We start from the raw sequence: 18,153 nt of genomic DNA, 5'->3' as shown, positions 1-18,153 counted from the left end.
ATGTAAAATAATTTCTTACAGTCATCCAAAAGCATGAAAATAATCTCTCAGCTATTCTTTATTTATCAATGTCTTTCAATAGGGAACCAATTGTTTTTTGTTTTATCCTAAACATGTACAGACAGAAGAAAAAGTGAAAGTTTCAATCAACCTTGACCAGTACCTAGTTGACAGTGTCATACTGAATTCCACCTTCAACCATTTGAGATCTGTGCAAAAGTGAAACTAGGCCAATAAGGAATGGGTTCTCCATTTTCTACTGGTCTTCCAGTAGGACCACCTACATTAAAGGTGTATCTGTAGTCAGACCTGCGCAATGCTAATAGGAATTCACAATAAAACCATTCTCCCTCTGTAATTAAATCCCAAGAAAAAACATTCCCAAATGCATTTCACAGGAGTAAAAAATATAGATGTGCCTGGTCTGCTTCTGGTTTTAAACTACCTCACATGTGCAGTGAGGTTCAGCTTATACATGGGGCAAAATTGACTGTATAAACATCTCCTGCACACCCAGAGATCCAGGCAAGGGAACTCAGAGCTACTGAACAGACCAGATGCAGACACTGTCCACATCTGGAGACAAATGCAAAGATAAAAGCCAAGCTCCAATACATTAATAAAACTATGTTTTTAACATACCAGGCAATATTCTTCCAATAAGAGCATCTAGCAACCAAAAAGACTCCTCTTCATTCTTGGTAATAAGAATCAAGTATCCAGCAATGAAGTTCATGCCCTGAAATAGAAAGGTTTTGAGAGGCATACACTTATCTTAACAGTTTCTTAGTTACTTCTTTTGATTAAGGGCTAAATTACTAGAGTTCTACAAAGTGTGCATATTCAATCAAGTGTGCATATTCTAGTAATGAAGGCCACTGGTTGAGTAACCTGCTAAACCTGCACACAAGAATTATTAACAAAGATCAAGGAGAGGAAAACTAAAAGAAAAGGCTTAGCAGTCTATACTTTCAATTTTGCCTTTTTTTTTTTTTTCCAAAGTCCAATGCAACTGAGTGTTGCTTTGATCAGAACTCAAACACAGCTGTATTAGGTGAGCACTAGAAACACAACAAACCTGCAGGTACATAGTGAAGCTGCAGGAGGAGAATGGCTGACCTAAACACATTAAGTAAAATGTTGCAGTTCCAGCAGCTTTTAGAAGCTTTTGCTGCTTAACTCATCCAAAGGCTGTGCACCAGCCATTTTCTTCCATAATACTTCCAGTACTCCACAGATACATATAATAGCACTGATGCTGTGAGACGACCAGATGTGCAAAGAATCCACAAAAGGTTTTTTTAAGTGCTCTTCTTTCATTAGCCCGTCAAACAGGAAAGGTACCAAAATATTTTATTAACAATTGGATGTGTAGAAGCTACTATGGTTTAGAAGTTGTGTGTTATGTTGTGTTTAACCACCTCGAAAGAGAGTCCTGACACTTGCAAAATTGAGTATTCTTAATTCTACCCCTTCTGTTATTCTCAAAATATTAAAATTATATTTTGATAAATACTTATTACTGAAAATAATAGAAATCATTAATCTTTTGAAGAATGGGAGTAAATTTCTGTACTAAAACTAGCTGGGGTATACAAGAAAAAAATTCTTCTCAGAGACTTCAGTGTACGTTTAAGTCCTTCTAAGTCTTCTCCTCTCAAGATTTAAAAAAATACTGTTCATATTCTTTCAACTTTGGAGTAGTTGTATTTACTACAAAACTTTCTCAGCTAAAATGAACTATATGTTAGCACACACATTCTTGCTTATGAAGCAGAGGAGACAGAAGAGAACTTAAGTGAACTGAAAACACATTTTGCTCATGACAGTGCCTGCTCCTTTAAGATCCCTAAAGACAGACACTTTTTTTCTTGACTGTCAGCCTATCATGAATCAACTTATGTTCTTCGTGTCCCACAGGAAGCTTTACAGTACTTGACAGTGACAACAGAAGCTTTCTTGAGCTGCCATCAAAGCAATATCAGGTTAAACTTCAAAGAAATTTTCTTCCTCCTTGTGTTATTTACATTGGAAGATGGCACTAAAAAATGCTACAGCCCCCAAGTACATGACACCACATTAATGCTGGTCTGTTTTTTGAAAAACGTGACACTGAAAACATAGGAAACTGAGATCTCATGATGCCTTGTACGTACCAAGGACTGCGTGGGGAAAGCTGGCAGGACGAGGGAAAGGCAAGCTCGCTTCCTCTTGCTCTCCAAAGCAACTACTCTTCATACAAACACGTGCGAAAAAATACTTATGTTGCAGCTAACAAGTGGAACCAAATTTATCAAGCTGGCTACAAGAACAGCCACTGAGAAATTCAGAAGGATATTTAATTTGCCTGAAGATATTCATACCCTGCCCCACCCTCCCAGGGCCGGTTTATAAACAGAAATAGTTTGTGGGTGCTTCTAAGAACACACATTCAAATGGACAAGAACAGTCAGCACTGGTGAAATGCAGCATTGTTCCCAAAACAGTGATCACCTACCTGACAATATCCTACTGCTTTATTATGATGCCCATATGCTACCAATACATTGTAGAGTGCGTGTTGCAAACATGGATCAGCAGTTTTGCGGAATTTTACATTATCTGGAAATGTTCTGTTCATGTCTAAACAAAAGGGAAAAAGACCAAAATTAAGAGCTGTTCCTTGTCAGTTTCCAAAAAAACTTTTATAGGTCTTCTGAAGTACAACTGAAGCTTCACTATGGTTCATTGAACTGTTGATCTGGTGGATTAATGTTAAGAAACAGCTTTTCCTCCATTTTGGCTAAAAGGGCACTTGCGTTCAAGGATAATCTATTCCTAGAAAGAATAATCCTATTAGTGTACAGAAACCAATTTCAAGCAGACCTAAAGAAATTCTCCTGCAGATTGGACTCCCTCCATGCCTGACTGCAAAGACTTAAATGAAAGCAAACCAGGTATTTAGACTGACGGACACAAGACATGCCAAACATATCGAGTCAAGTGGCATGAAATGAGTTTGCCTCTAGGAAAGCACATTCTCGTAACAAATCAGATGAACTTTCAACTGACTTACTCAGTGAACTTCTACCAAACAGTAGCAGCCAAAAAACCCCAGACCTGTTCCTACAGCTGCTGATTTCCACTTAAAAATCACTTTTTAAAATTTAACTTTCTCCATGATGTGATCACGAGAAGAGTTGTGTTTTCACTGGTGCAAGATCATCAAGAATGAGAGTGGTTTCTGATAACCAAGCAGCAGAGCACATTCCCACATGCTTCAAGCTCAATGCTTAACCAAGTAAGGAGTATGCAATTACTGACATTTCCAACCATTAATTTCTTACAGACCAAACATTAATGGTAGGATTCATCTCTTCTTAAAAAGGTCTAGAAGTTAGACATGCAAGTTTGAGCTAGTCACCCCAAAACAGCCCTTAGTTGTTGGAAAAAAACAGGCAGAGTTAATTTTTGGCCTGCTTCACTCCATAAAGAGAAAACCCAAGGTCACCTGCAAAGAGCTGTGCATCTGATCTTTAAATAGAATTTTTCTCTCCAACTTAAATGTCTAAAAGTAACTTTGCAGATTTTCAAAACCCAAGAGTTATTAATAAAATATGAGTAGTTGTTTGGGTTATATTTAACAACAACAAATTAGGTTAAAGTTAAAAACAAACTTCAGTAACAGCACTTCTGTACAGATCTTCATGTCCTAAGAATTATCACTTTTTATCAGCCTTTTCCGGCCTAAAGGAAGAAGTCTGTTACAGCTTTGACACAAAGTTCAGCTATAAGCAACCAAAGGAAGAAAGCTCCCCAAAATCATGAATAGTGTAGTGGAAGTCACATGCATGAAGGACTTATCACACTAATTGCTATTTCTTCCTTTTAAAGGGAAGGAAAATATTTCACTTCACCTCTCATGTGTATGAGAAGAAAAACACAAGGAGAAAGACAATTTTTGACAGGACCTGAACAATAGACAGTTGCAGGACAAATAAATTTCTTTTCTTTCTTCTTGGTAGGAAGATTATGCAGCATAGTATTTGCTTAATCAGAATTTATTCTTTATTAAAGTATATAAGGAATGTTACAGAAAAGATTAATGCTGATTTTTAGCCATGGCTCTTCTCCCCAGGTATGCAGAGGGTGAGGGGAGAGTAAGAAAAGTCCATCACATACAAAGCAGGCACTACTCAAACTGAACTCATCTGTAATTTCACAACCTGCAATTGAGAGAATCAGCTGCAACTTGTTTTCTGATTGCAGAGCATGTTTTTTTCCCACAAGGACTGGGGGAAGCCTTCCCTGGTTTTATGAACGATTTAAAACTTTCCTTTATATTTAGTAACAATATTTTAGTTTAGGGTGAGGGGATGGAGAAAAAAAAAACAAGATACAAGACCTAAAAAGCTTTACCCTTAATAGAAGATATGGAGCATGGTTTCACAGGACTCCTTGTGCCAGATTATTCCTTTGAGCACAAGAGCAAAGGATCCCATTCCCTCTCCATCCTGCCCATTCTGCTCCATTTGCATGCTCTCCCTCCTCCTCCAGTTCCTCCAGAGGCTCCTCTGACTCAAGATGAGGGAACTCAGCCCTCCACAGGCACACACAAGCCAATGTTTTACCATGCTACAAGATGAGGGTCAGAGATGGCTTGAGGCAAATGGAAGGAGCAGGCAAGGGCTGTTCATTTGGCTTCACCACTTGCATCCACTTTAACCCATCTGTTCCAGGGGAGACATACAAACACCTCCTTCTCAAGCTCTGCACAGCCTACCCTCTGACCTACTCTCCATTAATCTACTTCACTCTTAATAGACATTACTGTCCAAAGGAACACAGCCTCAAACTAGTCCAGTTTTGGCGGGGGCGGGGGGGGAAATCAGGGTTCTTTTCAAACAGCAAAATGAACACTAGAACCTTACACTGCTGAATAAATCCCAAAATTATGACCATCTTCTCATTATGTGCAGATCTTCTGCTTATAATAAATAAACTAGGTATGGGAGCACAGAACCAGGAAGAAGGTCACAATGAAAAGACTAGCTACTCTTTTGTAGTAAATTCAGATTAAATCCCAATAGCAATTTTTTTTTTTGCAATCTTCCAGCTCTCTGAGCTGGTAGTTTTATGCTGCTATAAAACAAAATGAACCACCAGCTTTCCTGCTGATTTATCTCTGTGCAGCAACCATGAGAAGACCACTGGATTCTTTCTTCCTTCTCATGGGTCTGCAGTATTTCAACCTCATTCAGTAACACAAACAGGCAGAATACATTAGCCTCAGTTTATAAAACAGATGTCTATTTTGGTACCAAGAACCACAGTCATTGATGCTATTTCTGGAGCAAAGAGATTTGAAAGCGCAGTCCAGAAAACCAATGCTTTTGGAACCAGTCTCATGCTTTTCCTACTTAGGGTACTTCAAAAGTCATGCATCTACAAGACAACCTTCTTCACCTTGCTATCTCATCCATCCTTTTTGTCCTGATCCCAGCCAGGACAAGGTTAATTTCTGCAGTAGTTGGGAGGGGGTGTGGCTATAGGGCCTGGAGGTCGTTCTATACCACCTCACCAATGCCAGGGGCCTGGGAAAGAGACTGTCTTCCAGGGAGAAGGGGTTCCATCCAGTTGAGAAAGTTGCAGAGGGAGCCACCTGGTATTGTCAATTAACATTTGTTTTCGTTCTGTGTGAATTGTTTTATATACCTTTTGTTATTAATATTGTTGCTGTTACCGTTCATTTTCGTATCTCATTGCTGTTTCCAGTAAATTGCTCTTATCCCAGCCCATGATCTTTGCCTTTTGTCCCTCCAGCTGGAGGCGGGGAGACAACTGCACATGGTTTTAGTGGGAGTGCTAAATTGAAGAAAACATTTCCTAAACCATAGCACTTTTACTTTCATATCCTGGTACTTCCCACTCCAAGACACAGGTGGTCAGTGTATTACACAAGTATTTTTATAACTAACATATCCTACTCCACTTACGGTCATTTCTTTGCCACTGCTACATCTGTGATGCGCATCTGCTCTGAAGAGCTTCCAGGCACATGATTCTTTCTTATTTTACATAGTAGAGAGCAGAGCAAAAATTCACTTCAAATGCCAACTACAAGCACTCAAAAACTCCACTGCAAATCCAGAATAATGAGGTTAGGCCATAAACTGCAACTTGTAAAAACTGTATACTTAAAGGGTATTTTAGATTTGTTATAACTGGGTGTTTAGCAGTCATCCTCAAGCTTTTTCCTGCAACACCTGGAAACAAAAATTGTTTTGGAGGCCTGGGGGGTTTGTTTGTTTAAGTTAGGGCCAAGTTTTTCATTAACTAAAGTCATAAAAACTGACCCTCACAACCCCTACTACCAAGTAACAGTTCAAGAGCTTTCAGTAATCAAGCCAACAGGGTTAGGATTTCCTACAAAAGAACAATATTGCCACTGTACAAATCTGAGAGGCACATGCACAAATTCCAGTCCCCTTCATCTCCAAAAGATGATACCAGAATTAGAGAAATTACAGAAAGAATGGAAACAAGGAAGACCACAGATATGAAATGGCTACCATATATAACCCAGGTGGATAAAAGCTACTTAGCTTAGAGGGAGATGCTTAACAGCATTGACACAGCACAAATCTGCAAAATCATGAGCAAGTTTTTTGAATTTTTTCCCATCCAGCATTATTAGGTACAAACATGCAGCATATGTCTTGGCAACTTTTGAAACAGCAGATAACTGGAGACTAGGAAAAACAGTCTGAGGAAGTGTCACTACACACTTCACTCCCTTCAGCTGTTCTAGTAGACCAAAGACCACACGAGGCAGCTGCTTGGATATGACCTGAGATAGGGCTCCTCTTACAGAGAGCCGCAAGAGCTGACAATGCTCTTCCCCTTCCTCTGGCATGGTTAAATGCTTTAAACTCACCTAAAAATCCCCAACTTCCACTCACAGTTTTAGAGATGCTTCAGAGAAGCTTCTTAGTGCTTTGATAGTAAAATATTCCCTGTCTCCAGTGAAATGGCAATGACCATTGTTTGAATTACTTTTCTGACCCTGTCATAAACTCAATTAAGCTCCTGCAACTATCATCCAATCCATAGTCAGATCCTTACGCCAGCTGTCACACAGCACAGCTCAGGCTCTGAGACTGACTGATAAGTATAAAATCATAGCCTTCACAGCACCTACAATTCCACCTCATGAACTGCAAGAGTGGAAACACAGATTAGCTGCATTTACGTGCCTGAGCATTTGCAGACACAGACACTTCTGTTCAATAGTGTGTTTTTCAATGGAGAGAAAGGACAAGATACAAGAGCTAAAATTCAAATCACCCAACCTAAACGGAGCTTACCCCAAGGAAGCTAAACTTACAATCCAGTCTTTTTGCACCCAGCCATGTAGTCTCTGCATTAGAAGGACAGCCACTTCTTATCTTACATCATTTGTCCTACTAAACTTTCCTATAATAGGGCATGAAAAAACCAAGTGTTGCTGGAATGCATGCACTTCTAAATGTGTATATAAACTAAGACATGAAAATTTAGACACCTGCATTCTTTTAGCTCTCTTTTAATGGTTAGAGTAAGAAGCCTATTACCTCCTACATTTTTCTTAAAAAAACAAAAATGTTCAAAGAGCACATACCATATAAAATAAAGTAGCAATAAAGCTCATCAAATCAGAATCAGGAAGTTAAAGGGCAAAAATGGTGAAAGAACAGATTACGGATTTAATTAGCTGAAAGACTTCTGTTGCTATTACTAATCAGATTTTTCTTTAAAGATTAGACCATTTCTTCACACAGTCTATCTGCCCTTTTTAACCTGATTACCACATCAAAAACTTTCCCATATGAAAACTAGTTTCAAACATCCATGAAAATTGTTTGCAGTTTCTGGGCATGTGAAAGAAAGAGGACACATTGGCTCTTACACATTTTAAATTGAATTTGAAATAAAGTCTTTGGTTGGCCTTGTCCTCCTGCCCCTCCCCTGGGAAAAAAGGAAAAAGTGTGATTGCTGTTCTCTTGTTTATAAACCCCAACACTGTGCTGGGCTGTAACTCCACAGCTGTGGGAATAAATACTGCACCATTGCCTGAAAATTCTGGAAACTGCAAATATGAAAGCAAACAGAGGTACAATTCCAGACCTTACCTTGCTTTATTATTAAAAACAACTACAGTAATGGGAGAACAACACTTGAAGAGACAAAATCAAAGTCAGGCAACAATTCACACTGAAATTTTGAGTCCTCAGCCAAAGCCCACCATAAAATGTGCACAGTCAACAGGAGCATAAGTTAATTAAACACACTAACCACAAAGTTTACATTCACCTTAAGTACTTTGTTCCTTTTATCCATCCTATGTCCACATTGGTTCTTCCTTTCTGAAGGAGTGTCTGAGGTCTTTATTATATTTTTTCCCCTCCAATAAAATCTTCCAAGCCATTTTCCTTATCTTTTCCTTCACTTGCTCCATGTTAATTTTCTCTTCTGCAGTTTTCCAATCAATGCAGTAGCTCTTCCAAAACTTTATTTCCTCCATAATTCACAAACAGATCTTTATCCTCTCCCAGTATTTTTCTTCCCCCACAAAAATATTTTTATTTCATTTTAACCTGTGGGGAAAGCTACCTACTGACCCTTCCTGTCTCTGTCTAGTACTGGAAAAAAGTTGTTTTCAACTCTCTCTTGCAGCACTTTTACCCCAGTTGAATAGTTTGATGCTTCTCCAGACCCTTGCCAAGGTGGGCTTTAGAAAGTCATCTTACTAGCTCCCTCTTTATTCAGAATAACAGCTCTACTGTTTCTAGTTCTGAGTAGGATATGAGCCTGCAGATTTCTGGCTAGTCTCCACATTCATAGGAACGTGAAGTTTATGCTCCAGAATACCTTACTAAGGCGTGTAGTCCCAAAAGCCCAAAGTACTGCTGTTGTGGGGAAAAGCAGAGAAGAAGCTCTGCATAAACCAAAAGTTTTTGGATGCTTATCCAACTTGAATAAAAATCCATAATACCCAAACTTTAAGTACCTGGGTTTTTGTAAAAGGAAAAAGACAACCTGCCTCTCTAACCAAATGACCTCAGCATTGTTCTGGAGCACAGCCTAACCTCCTGACTTCTTAATTGGCCAATTCAGCCAATATCAGCTTGGCCACAAAGGCTCTGCTGTAGCAGGTTTCAGGACAAGTATCAGTTACATCAAACTCCTACTTGTTTGTCCTCACCTACTGCCTTTTTCCTCCCAGTGGGCCAGCCTAAGGTCTGTGTGCCCTTATACCCCGCCATCAGTACTGGCCACTGATCAATGTTCACAGAAAGCACACGTGAAAATGGATTAGTAGAGGAAGGGTGTTTCACCTCCTGACATTTCTCTCAGGGATTTACATTTAGTGTTTAATATTTCATGCATCAAGTGGATTCCCCCCACCTCTCAGTTTATCAAATTCCTTTTTAAACCAGTTCATACTTGTAACCTCTGCAGCACAGTAACAAGTGCCACAACTCTTCTAATCCTGCAGCACAGCAAATTTCATTCAGTGTCCTTGGTTCTTATGTTACAAAAAACAATTGCTCCTTATTCACCCTCTTTGTACCATGTATAATTCATATAAATCTATCAACAGCTTTTTCTTATCTGTCTTCTTACTCAACCTGAAATCCTAGCATACTTCACCTGCCCCATATGGGCCTCTGTGCCACATCTTCAACCATCCCTGCTCCAGAGTCCTATGGGACAGAATTAAGGAGAAACAGACTCAAAGGCAGGTGTCATGGCTCAAAGTTACAGCTATTCAATCACTTAGGTCACACTGTAATGTTTTGTAGTTTATTCCTTCTCAAATAATTTCTAATCTTCCTTAAAAGCATTCCTTAATGCTTTTAACTACACAATGAACCTGGAAAGATCTGTGCTGTTAAAGAGCTTATGGCTAATCTAATTTAAGTGTTGATTCAGCACTTAAACCACTACTACAAAAACATGAAGTTTTCCATGACATAACTTGATCTCTAACACTTAAGGCCATAGGATGGATAAATACAGATAAACAGCATTATCAAGAGAATAACCTGTTTTGATTGCTTCAAGCAGCTTGGCATTCTTCTCTCCTTCAAGCAGTCTGTGGTAATACCCAGGGTTTTGTTCCATGTTGGTTTGGGCCCCACTCACAATCATCCAGACCAATGCACGGTGTTCATTGGGGATGCCTTTCCTGATATATCTCTTCACTGCAAGACAAGAAGTTTGGTTTTGTTTGTTCATTTTTAAAGAAATTAAAAAATATCCAACTGTATTATTCTTTTTTAAATGAGCAGCCTGAAGTTAAGAAGTCAGGAAAACTCTTGACTGGATATTATTATGTTTTCTCTCCTATGCTACCATTTTAGGCTAAGCATTTTTGTTGCACAGTATATTTTAGATCCACTCCTAAGTTCTTGTCACTCAGACTCCCCCCTCAGATCTTCAGACTCAGGTTTTCCTCCCTCCTCTCTTCCCTTGTGCGAATTTTAAATCCTTTTCTCTTCTGCTTTTCTGGATGGAGATACAAACAGCAAAACTTCCCCCTTGATCTTTGTCCTTTTTCATTCAGACAAGCACTGATTTGACTTTTCCTACATCACCAGTGGCCTCTGAAACGATGGCTCTGCCCATTTAGCTCTAACATCAATGACCATGTTACCATAACCCTAGGGCTTCAGCTCAGCAGTGACCATTGAAATACAGCAGAATCTCAGGATTATGAAATATGTGCCTCCTGTATAAATGAGCCCCGGAAGAACTGGAGATGTAAGTGAGCAGCAGATGATTTTTTCCTAGAATAACTGTGGAAGTATTTTCAAATCTAAAGTAGCTCTTATCTCCTGCATCATTTTCATCACAAGGGTGTGCTTCAGGTTTTTTTTTTAAAGCAGATGATTCAGTGTAAATAACTATGATGCAAAATTACAGGAAGAAGCATCAGGCTAATAACAATGAGAGCAGCTTCCTCCTGGGAATGGTATGAAAAATATTAATAAGGAGTCAATGCTGCTTATGGGTACATAATCCTAAATCAGCTTTGCATTTTCTGATCCAAAAAGACAGCTGAATGTTTGAGATTCTTCTCCTTTTTTTGCAGAGAAGCAAATAACAAATGAAACAGACATTTTGTACTAAATGAATCATTTTGTATCAATAAAAGCATCAACTTCTCCTCTCTAAATTTTATGGGACTCAAATCCAAGTGGGGATTTTTATTCCGCCCACGCATTACCACACACAATATCACTACCTAGCCAGGTTTTATGGAATCACACAGTTCTGTAATAAATGCTGTCTAAATTAAAGGTCTTAAAAACAGCAGAGTGAAGCAAGGTTGTACAACTCAGCCAGGCACCTTCTAAATACATTCCACCTAATTACAGCTGCCTATCCTTTAGGACCCAAAGCTGCTTCCCCCAGGACACCCAACATAAAAATGCACAAATAATGAGCATTTCACCCACCTAAAATCTGGTGTTTTCTCTCAAAGAAACATATTTGTAATACATTCCTAGTCTTCAGGGTACAGTTTTTGGTTAGCTTTTCAATGAGGATTTATATTACAGGTTACAGACTCTAGAGTTCTAGCTGTAAAGTTACCTTAAATACAACCTTCTTTTAGACTGGAAATAATTCACTTGTTTCTTAATAATAGTTTCTTAATAATTCACTTGTTGTTTCTTCACTTGTGGCTTAATAATCTCCACTTCATCCTTTTTATAAGATTTTGAACTCTAATGCTCAAGAAATCCTATACATTGACATAGCAAATACAGAAATGACTATCAAGAACCATTCCCATTTAGGTTAACAAGGGACATTCAGATGAGTCTAGAAACAAACTTACTGGTTTAAATACTGGATTATAGCATTTTAGCACATAATCCCAATGGCATTTTTTTCTGGAACAACTGTAAATTCTGGAAGCATAGCCAACACTGATATCCAACAATACAAATTAAATTCAAGAGAAGCAGGGACAAGCCTTTGACAGTGGCACAAGGGGAAAGCAGCCTGCAGCACAGCATACACTCATTATTCCTCAGTGTCATCATTCTCATGGCAATAGACAGCCAAGGGCTTTTATCACCCCAAGTGACTACTGACCCAGCTCCCTCACTCCCTGAGGAATGCAAAAGCCCTTTACATTGTGCTTTTTTTCCCTCACACCATTATAATACTTGCTAGGATCTGCAAACTGGCATTCAGAAGCAGCAAAATAGTTTTAAAAAGGAGGACAGCTGCAGTTTAATATATATCATTTATATATGTAGATAAGACATAGATATATCACATTCTATAAATAGAACTGTCTTTATACAAAAATATACATATATAAACTCTCCTCCACATTATCCCTGGGAACTAAGAAGCCCACAAGAACAGTTCACACTGCAGAATACCGTCCCACTGTAACATCTGAGAAGCTTTCCCAGATGAAGCCAGGTCGTGCATAGGTCTCCACCCACACATCCAATGCCAGTTGTAAACCAAGGGCTTGAGCTCAAAAGTAGCACTGTTGAATACCCCCAAGCACTGCACACAGAATCACTCCCAGGACAACCATAGTAGGTGGTCTAAATTCTAGACCATACACAGGTAAGAAATATCTTTAGGTAAAATTTTGGCCTCTGTTCATTAACAAAATATGAAACATCAATTTTTAGGAAACCCTCCCCCTCTCTTAATAATTCAATTGCCTCTGACACTTAGTGCCAGTTTCACAAGTTTAGAGTCACACTTTATGAATGTGGTTTCCTTTTAACAAGAAAAAACAGCTACCTGATAGGGTAGCAGTCTAAAAGTGATAAGTACCCAAAGTAACTTTCAAGAGAAAAATATGCACAAAATAACATTTCTCTAATACTGAACACTACTTACAGTAACAAGGTATAAAACAAGTAATTTCAACCTGCCTGTCCTTGTTTGATGGCAGAATATGAGAATTTTGGAGACTTCTGCTTCAAGGCAAGTGTTGCATTGCCTTTTTCCCCTATTAACATTGTTTCACTCTACAGCATAGACTCAAGTTTATAGCAAAAAAAACCCTAAACACTTAAAAACAAAAATTATCTCATCTTTAAAATATTTTTTGAGAAGCATCTACATCTACTTTTTCGGGTACTAACAATTATTGTTCAATGTTGAGGAAATACACTTGGGCCCCAGAAGAAAAATTCTGTGGAAGAGCTGGAAACAGCATACAAGGAACTGAAAGCTTTATTTCATTAATACATAACTGAAGAAAATCAGAGCACATAAGTGCTGTAATAAAGTTCCAGTCAAACTGACTTTCCTTCTGCCAAGCCCTGGGCTGGAACAGAAGTGCTCATGTTATAACCACTGTTTAATAAATTAACTTTTCCCTTTCACTGTATTTTATCAAAGATCAGAAAATATCTTCTGCTACTGGCTACTTTTGACTAGTACACCCAACAGCCAAATTCTTTTGTGTAGCATGATTTTGGTCAGAATTAGGATAGTTTGAGCAATTAGGTCAGACAGTTTTTTGCCCACCTGTAAACAAAACAGAGCAGAAAGCTGTATTTTTGTCCCATAAAGACAGAGCTGAATGAAACAAGGAAAAAAATTAGGAGTATCTCAGTAGTGGCAGAGGGAGAGATAGAGATAAAGAAGCCAAGTGACAAACAATGATTATAAACTCTCATGTGCAGTGGAAACAAGGTGAAGATGGGCGGGGGGGGGGCGGGGGGGACAGAATACCTGAAAAATAAAAAAAAGGAAGAGACTGGAGAATGAGTGAAAGGAACTGTCGGCCAAATTCTCATGACCCACCCTACCAGCAGGCTGCAACACAGAACAACACAATGCACTGCTTAATTACCATTGTTAAAATGTAGTCTAATTCTTTTTCCTTATAGTGGAACAGAATTATACACATAAAAACCACCCTGGATATGAGGCAAACCCAGCAGCATGTGAACATGCCATGTTTCCAAACTGGAAAATGAACACAAGTCATCACTTCTTCCTGTTCGCCTGGGCAGAAATTACGAGCTTCTCTGTGTGTAGACAAATGGGTGTGGAACTACTGAGATACCACACATACACTGCCTCTCTCATATCTGCTCACAGCAGGACACACAACATTGGTTCACAGCTACTGTGTTTGGGGAGGGAAGTGGCAAATCAAATATTCTTCTCAGTTCTAGCTTATGGCAGAGCCAGCAGCTCTGACCAAAGCTTCATAGCAATGAAGTCAGGTCCTGGAGGAGGGAAATTCAGTGAATAACCAGCAGAGCTTCTGCTATTTGCCTGCAAGGAAATCACTGCATAATCACCTTGCAGGATAAAGCACACACCTTCTTACACAATTCCATGTGCATGTCACAGAATTCAATCTTAGTACTGAAATGAGAAGGAAAGTATTTAAAAATCAGTAATTGCACAGGTTAAGCTTTCACTCTCCTCCTCTGAGGTATCAGATGAAGCTAATGCAGAAAGCTTTTTGTAACAACTCTGAATCTATACTCAGACTTCATTTCTTCAGTATTTTTCCTGTCACCCTCCCTGTAATTACATGTATATGTGAGAATCCATAGCCTAGAAATCCAGGTATCTTTAGCACAAGTCAGTAGCATCAAAGATGCATCAGCCCACAGGACTTGTGACAGTCCAGAGCCATTGCCTGTGTCCCCTCAGTGCATTTATAGAATCCCAGTTCCCACAGTGAGCAGCCTGTTGAGACAATCAAAGCCACATTAAAGGTTGCTGCCGTTATGTGCCCAGTGGGGCAGCATGGCCATTGGTTCTGAAGCCTGGCACACAAGTTGAGAGATTTGGTCAAAGTTTTGACTCCAAAATAAGACCAAAGGCATTCCACTGTTAGTATCACAGTAACATTCTGTTTCTAAAATGCTAGAACTGGGAACACAAAGAGAAATGAAATGAACTCACAGAAATTGCTAAAAGCTGCCACTGTTACCACTCACACATTAAGAGAAGGGTATGAATGAAAACTGAGATTATTCTCCCCCAGCTAGAAGACTAAGTTCTCCAAAATTTCGAAATCCTCACTAATTCAAAATGGCATGATGTTCTCACTACATTCAAACTTGACACCCCAAATAAAAACATCTTTATATTTCTATGAAAAAAATAATATAGTAGAAGTGGATCCTTTCTGGTTAGCAGCATATGATCTAGCAGTTATAGCTCAAACCTACATTTTCTGGAATTTCTCACCCACAGCACAGACATCTGTACCCAAAACACACTGTTATATTTAAAATGTCTCGCTAGTTATCATCCTATTTCTGGTGCCAAGGAAGAAAATCTGCCCCAAAACCATCAGAATCACCAGCCACAGGCTGCACCTGGAGCACAGCTCTAAATTTTACTCAATTTTTCCTTAATATTCTTCAGAGAACTCTGCCCAACTCCAGAAGACAACCAGAGAAAGCAACCTGATAAGCATCATTTACAGCAAACAGGAAAATTTAGATGCTTATATGAAAACATAACCCAGAAAGAGAGTGGGAGGAAATGCCATCCTTTAGTTTCACAGGATTCCCTAACACCTTCTGACTCTCTGCATTTATTTCTACCTGTATCTCTTGCAAGATAAAACATTACTAGAGATTTTCATGCTCTTTGAAGCAGACATTAACACTTCCATCAGCATTTTATCCAGTATTGCATTAGCCAGTGCACTAATCCTACTTTCTTCACTTCTTAAGGCATTTACCATCAGTTCCTAGTACACAGCTTTTGAGCTGCATGGTACATGTGATTTTGCAAAAGGAGGACAAGAAGAGCTAGAAAATCTCAGCAGCCTAAAGAACTGTTAAAGAGGCAGCAACTGAGAGCCCTAACATCCTGATCCCTGTGGTTCAAGACAGCATCTTCTACATCATCTCATGTCTTTTTAAAGAGAGTACAATACAGTCAACAGCTGCAAAATGGCATCTTGGAGTGCCAGTGGCCACAATAGCTGGGTTACATATGTAACAAGATATTCCTGTGCTGAAGAGGGATTACTCTTTTGGAAGGTTTAAATGAAATCCCTCTAACAATAGCATACTTGCTTATGAATTATTACTGTTTATACTACTGGTTTTCATTTGAAGACAGAAATAGTATTCAACACTTAAAAATACACACCTATTGAATCCTAACATAATGCACTTTTACTGATAAAGAGACATGAAGCTCACCTTTTAAACTCTTCTGTATACTGTTATTCCCCTTTAGGAGCTTGGACCATTTTATTGCTCTTCTAGTGAGTACCACTAGGTATCTGGAAAAGAATGCTTCATAGGATGCATAATCAAAGTCTTCTGGCCTTTCAAACCCATATGGATCAACCCTACAAAATAAAAAGAATTCCTATAATAATGTTTCTACATACCTACAGCTGAAGAAAAAAAAAAAAGGCAAGTATGATTTAAATAACTTCCAGCTGCTATTTCTAAAAGCAGCTCAAGACTCCCTCCTCCCAGCAAAAGCCTACTTCACACAAAGTGTTACACTCCATTTAGCATATCAAAGCTGTTTAAATAAATTAACTTAAACATGCACTGTTCAGTCAGTTTCACAGATTCCCTGTTTTTTTAAGAAAGGAGTTTTTGGAGCAGAGGACCCATTGTGTGCGAAACTGACACAAAATTACGGCCACATAAAAGTCTGGGAGGTATTTTTCTCCACAACACTGCCAAACATGTTGAAAAACATGAAGTATAGCACAACAGTTCCAATATGGCCTGAATTCTCTTTCCAGACAGTTCTGCGCAGAAAAATGACAACAGAAAGTACACATGTAACAAGTTACAAAGGTTATTTTTTTAAACAGGTAACTTCTGAAATTATCTTCATGAAAATATACAACATGGAAAAAGACAAATCCTTGTGTCGAGCTACCTTCTTCATATGTAGTACCGAAATGTTTATTTTATTATCTTTTACAATTGTTCAAAGTTACAGCACATTATCTCAGGCAGCACAATAATGACAGAGTATCAGAACTGCATGGCTGATTCTGTTCTAATATATCAACTCACCTTGCTAAATTATATTTATGGCAACTTCCCAGGGTGCTCCGTACCTGCAAATTATTCCCTGAGTACAGGACACTAATGGGCTTCGCAGAAGTTAAACAGGCAGAGGGATCTGTCCAGTCAGACAAGATTTCAGGACAGACTTCAGCATTTAACTTCCCAAAACACTGTCTGTTTCATTCATGGTGAAGGAATTTGGCCATGGAGCAGCACTGGCACAGCCTTGGGAAAACTGGCTCACGGGAGTGTCACAGGTAGTAAAGCATGAATCAGATGAGGAACAATTAAATATTCAGACCCCAAATCGCTATTAGATTGCTGGCTGTTTAGAAGAGCACCTTAGTATTCATGTATCCTCCAATGTGACACAAAACCCACAGGTGTAAAAAGCAGCGAGACCCCCGAGAGAGGTTTCTCCGCAGACACGGAACATGAAACCACATACACACACAAAACCCCCTCACACGTCCATGAACACACATCTCTTATTTACGACTGCGACTGCCCAGGCAGCAAGTGCAGATTAATTTCATGCTCCACTCCATTCCTAAGGTAGAAAGGGAAAACAAAGAGGGAGGACGCAGGGTTTAGGGAAGCCACCTTCCGCGGCTGCCCCCGGGCAGGGAAGGTTGCGGCGGCCGCTCGGTGCCCTCAGCCACAGCCGCGCCTGGGCCGGTCCGCGGGGGCTTCGCCCGGCCGCAGCCCCCGGCAGGGCCGGCTCCGAGCGCTCGGGGAGGCGCAGCTCGCCCTCCCAGCCGGCCGGCGCGGTGCGAGCTCAGCACTGTCGGCAGCCCTACCTGTACGCCCAGTCCCGCCCGTCCTCTCGCCTCGCCATCGGCCGCCCCGCTGGCCCCCGGCGCGGGCGGGCGCTCCTCAGGCCGAGCAGCGCCGCGGCCGCGGCCCCGCGCCGAGCTCCGGCTCCTCAGTTCAACTCTCTGCCGCCCTGCGAGGGGCGGGGGCGGCCGCCGGGCCCGCCCCTGCCCGGGCCGGCCGCGGGCAGGGGAGAGCCGGGCAGGGCGGGCGAAGGGAAGGCTATTTGTACATTTCACATTTCGCTCACTTTTCGGGAAAAAAAAAAAAAAAAATCAAATGTTCAAATGTTTTAGCATGAGGGAAA

General features: G+C 40.0%; 1 protein-coding gene across 2 annotated transcripts in view; it reads right to left on the bottom strand.

Annotated features, from left to right (window-relative positions):
* The window catches only part of GRTP1 (growth hormone regulated TBC protein 1), a 33,543-nt gene extending 15,575 nt beyond the window's left edge, over positions 1-17,968 (bottom strand). Inside the window, exons 1-5 of one of the 2 annotated variants that reach the window (XM_041465731.1) lie at positions 17,834-17,968; positions 16,197-16,348; positions 10,068-10,226; positions 2,498-2,622; positions 643-739 (exon numbers count right to left, since the gene is read on the bottom strand). In XM_041465731.1, coding sequence (XP_041321665.1) covers positions 643-739; positions 2,498-2,622; positions 10,068-10,226; positions 16,197-16,348; positions 17,834-17,871 — 571 coding nt within the window. In that variant the 5' untranslated portion in view covers positions 17,872-17,968. The remainder of the gene's footprint in view (positions 1-642; positions 740-2,497; positions 2,623-10,067; positions 10,227-16,196; positions 16,349-17,833) is intronic. The other variant, XM_041465732.1, reaches the window with a different exon arrangement.
* Positions 17,969-18,153: the final 185 nt, after the last annotated feature.

This window comes from Pyrgilauda ruficollis, unplaced genomic scaffold (genome assembly GCF_017590135.1).
Source record: "Pyrgilauda ruficollis isolate IOZ18807 unplaced genomic scaffold, ASM1759013v1 scaffold190, whole genome shotgun sequence".
NCBI classification, from domain to species: domain Eukaryota; kingdom Metazoa; phylum Chordata; class Aves; order Passeriformes; family Passeridae; genus Pyrgilauda; species Pyrgilauda ruficollis.
The sequence above is the reverse complement of the archived record's forward strand: the minus strand, read 5'-3'. Positions and strand labels throughout refer to the sequence as shown.